The 3,025-nt window shown below is 49.1% G+C and overlaps 1 protein-coding gene across 1 annotated transcript in view; it reads right to left on the bottom strand.

Annotated features, from left to right (window-relative positions):
- Positions 1 to 2,216: 2,216 nt before the first annotated feature.
- Positions 2,217 to 3,025, bottom strand: part of tmem145 (transmembrane protein 145) — an 18,926-nt gene continuing 18,117 nt past the window's right edge. The window contains exon 6 of the mRNA XM_060064169.1: positions 2,217 to 2,412. Coding sequence (XP_059920152.1) covers positions 2,299 to 2,412 — 114 coding nt within the window. The 3' untranslated portion in view covers positions 2,217 to 2,298. The remainder of the gene's footprint in view (positions 2,413 to 3,025) is intronic.

Here is a 3,025-nt window from a genome sequence, read left to right as displayed (position 1 = left end):
GGGAGGCAGCAGGGGGTGAGAGGGAGAAGGGGAGGAGTAGAGGGACATAAAAGGTATGGAGATATGGTGAAGCAGATGGTGAGGAGATGGAGGGATGGAGAGATGGAGAGATGGAGAGTGAGTGTGTGTGTTGGGGGGGGAGGGGGGAGATGGAAGGAAATGAAAGAACAAGGAGCTCGGTGGGGATAGATTGAAGGTATAGCAGTTTGATTTACATCCATAGGGGGAAACCACTGTAGACGCGTTCGTTTGAAATCGTAAACACTCTTTCCTTTTCTTCTCTCCAGCCCCCCGGGGGGAACACTAGATTAATGTGTATTTAAGTCATTTGTGCTGTTTGAGGAAAAGTGCTATTTATGCAGCTGGCATATATCCTCTTATGGATTCAACTTTTACTTTTGACTGAATTTACAGTTTTATGTAATATGAGATACTGTACCGAAATTTGAATAATGCTACTTTTTTTAGCATGCCAGCCCTCAAAATGTTCTCCAATTAATTGAATAAATCACAAAAAACAACAGAAGAACTGACATTTTCTCATCATAACAATTAACAGCAGAATATTTGTTTTTATAATGACCTGACATTACCACTGCTTCAAAGTGGTATTATAAAGTGGTTAGATATCCTTAAATAAAAAATGTTTGCCTGGCACTTAATGAAGCCCAGTTTGCCAGTGTGATGGACACCCCTACCCACCCAGGAACCAAGCCCCCCCCCCCCCCCCCCCCCCCCTCGGGAGGAGGAGGTTCACGCCCCCTTTATCCAGCCTCAGGACCAGCAACAGCGGAGGAGATAGAGTGCTCCTTACCCTTGCGTGAAAAACATCCGGCGATGTTAGAATTCAAGGCATGCGAGGCCTGCAATAGCTGGCTCGCACCGGCACGGAAATATATAAATATAGAGAACCTAAATTGGTCTCCTCGTGGAAATCACAAGAGAGAGCCAGAGTGTGTGTGTGTGTGTGTGTTTGGGGGGACAGGGGGGAAGGGAGGGAGCATAGCAGAGAGAGAAAGAGAGGGAGGGAGAGAGCGAGGGAGAGGAAGGGAGAGATGTAGGAAGATGAGAGGACATGGGGGGTTAATGGGAGGGAGCGAGGGACGGGGGGAGGGAGGGAGGGACGGGGGAGGGAGGGAGGGACGGGGGGAGGGGAGCGAGGGACGGGGGGAGGGAGGGAGGGACGGGGGAGGGAGCGAGGGACGGGGGGAGGGAGCGAGGGAGTTACTTACAGGCAAAGTAGCAGGACAGGAGGAACACCAGGGAGAAGATAACCAGGAAAGTGATGTCCGTTCCAGGATCCCTGCGATGGAGAGATGGCATGACAGAGGGAGAGAGGCGGGGGGGGGGGGGGGGGGGGGTGTGGACCAGAGATTGCAGACCATAAGTGGGGAAACAGAGGCAATAACTTGTTGGTGGAGGAACACATAGAGACAGACAGAGAGTGAGAGAGAGGATATAAACAGAGAGGGGAAGAAAGGAGAGAGGGGGAATTAAGAGGAAAAAATTGGTTGAGGCGAGAGGGAACCACAATTTATTAGTTGAGGCAGAGACAGCAAACCCAAGCGAGAGAGAGAAGGAGAGACAGAGAGTAAGAAAAGCAAGAGAAGGAGAGATGGGGGGGGGGAATCATACGTAGATGATGCAGGAAAAAACACAGCTAGACAGGCGGCGTCTTCGCTTCTCATCCTTTCATCTCAGTTCATCCATCATCATTAATTCATCCAGCCATCCCTTCATTATTTTAATTTGTTCAGTTCAGTGTGCTTTATTGGCCGTGCTAAATGGTGTTGGCTTGTGCCATCAGCGATACCTTCCATAATCTCTCTCCCTTTCTCTCTCTCTGGGCTCATCCTCTCTGTAAGTCTCTCTCTCTCGTCCTCTCTGTATGTCTCTCTCTCTCTCTCTCTCTCTGTCTCTCTCTCTCGCTCGTCCTCTCTGTATGTCTCTCTCTCTCTCTCTCTCTCTCTCTCTCTCGTCCTCTCTGTATGTCTCTCTCTCTCTCTCTCTCTCGTCCTCACTGTATGTCTCTCTCTCTCTCTCTCTCTCTGTCGTCCTCTCTGTACGTCTCTCTCTCTCTCTCTCTCTCTCTCTCGTCCTCTCTGTATGTCTCTCTCTCTCTCTCTCTCTCTCTCTCTCTCTCTCGTCCTCTCTGTATGTCTCTCTCTCTCTCTCTCTCTCTCTCTCTCGTCCTCTCTGTATGTCTCTCTCTCTCTCTCTCTCTCGTCCTCACTGTATGTCTCTCTCTCTCTTGTCCTCTCTCTATGTTTCTCTTTCCCTCGTCCTCTCTGTTGACTCTCACTCGGTCCTGTCTAATCGCTCTTTACCAAACTCATCCGCGGAGAAATGCTTGGTCCAGAAGGACTGTCCGTTGGTTAGATTCATCTCATACTCCAGCTGTAGGCCCTCGCCCTGCAGAAGACACAGACGCAGAGAGACACAGAGATAAAGAGAGAGGGAGAGAGGGGCAGGGGGAATACTAAGTCCTTCAACATGGACCTACAGGACCAGAAGGGTGTACACCATAACAAGATATACTCTGGCCTTCAAGGAACTAAAATACAAACAAGGGATGACAACAGATTATCAGAATACCAATACAGTTCATCAATACAAGTTATGTGAGTATACGGGAGGAGAAAAGGTTAGGACCGATGTGAGGGCTCAGCAGAGGGCTGTGAGTGTGTCACAGAGTCACAGCCAGAAGGGACAGTGTTAGAGATAGTGCATGGCTAATTAAATGATAGCGCAGAGCATTCTCCCGTCTATCTGCACCATGTAATCCGCTCAATAATTATTAGAGCAATTATTAATGTGATCCTGCCGTCGTACTCGTGGTTTGAGAAGCACTATCTCATAGGCAGGCCGTGGGAGAGAGGGAGAGAGGAAGACGGAGATGGAGGGAGAGAGAGAGGAGAATTAAGTGAATGAAGGAGGGAAAATGGGTGATGTAATCAAATAAAACCTTGAGTTAAAACTCAATTGTAATGGGAAAAGGAAGGGCCGGGCAGGACAGCCAGAAATA

Source organism: Gadus macrocephalus, chromosome 11 (genome assembly GCF_031168955.1).
Source record: "Gadus macrocephalus chromosome 11, ASM3116895v1".
Classification (NCBI taxonomy): Eukaryota; Metazoa; Chordata; class Actinopteri; order Gadiformes; family Gadidae; genus Gadus; species Gadus macrocephalus.
This window is presented reverse-complemented; position numbering and strand designations above follow the sequence as displayed.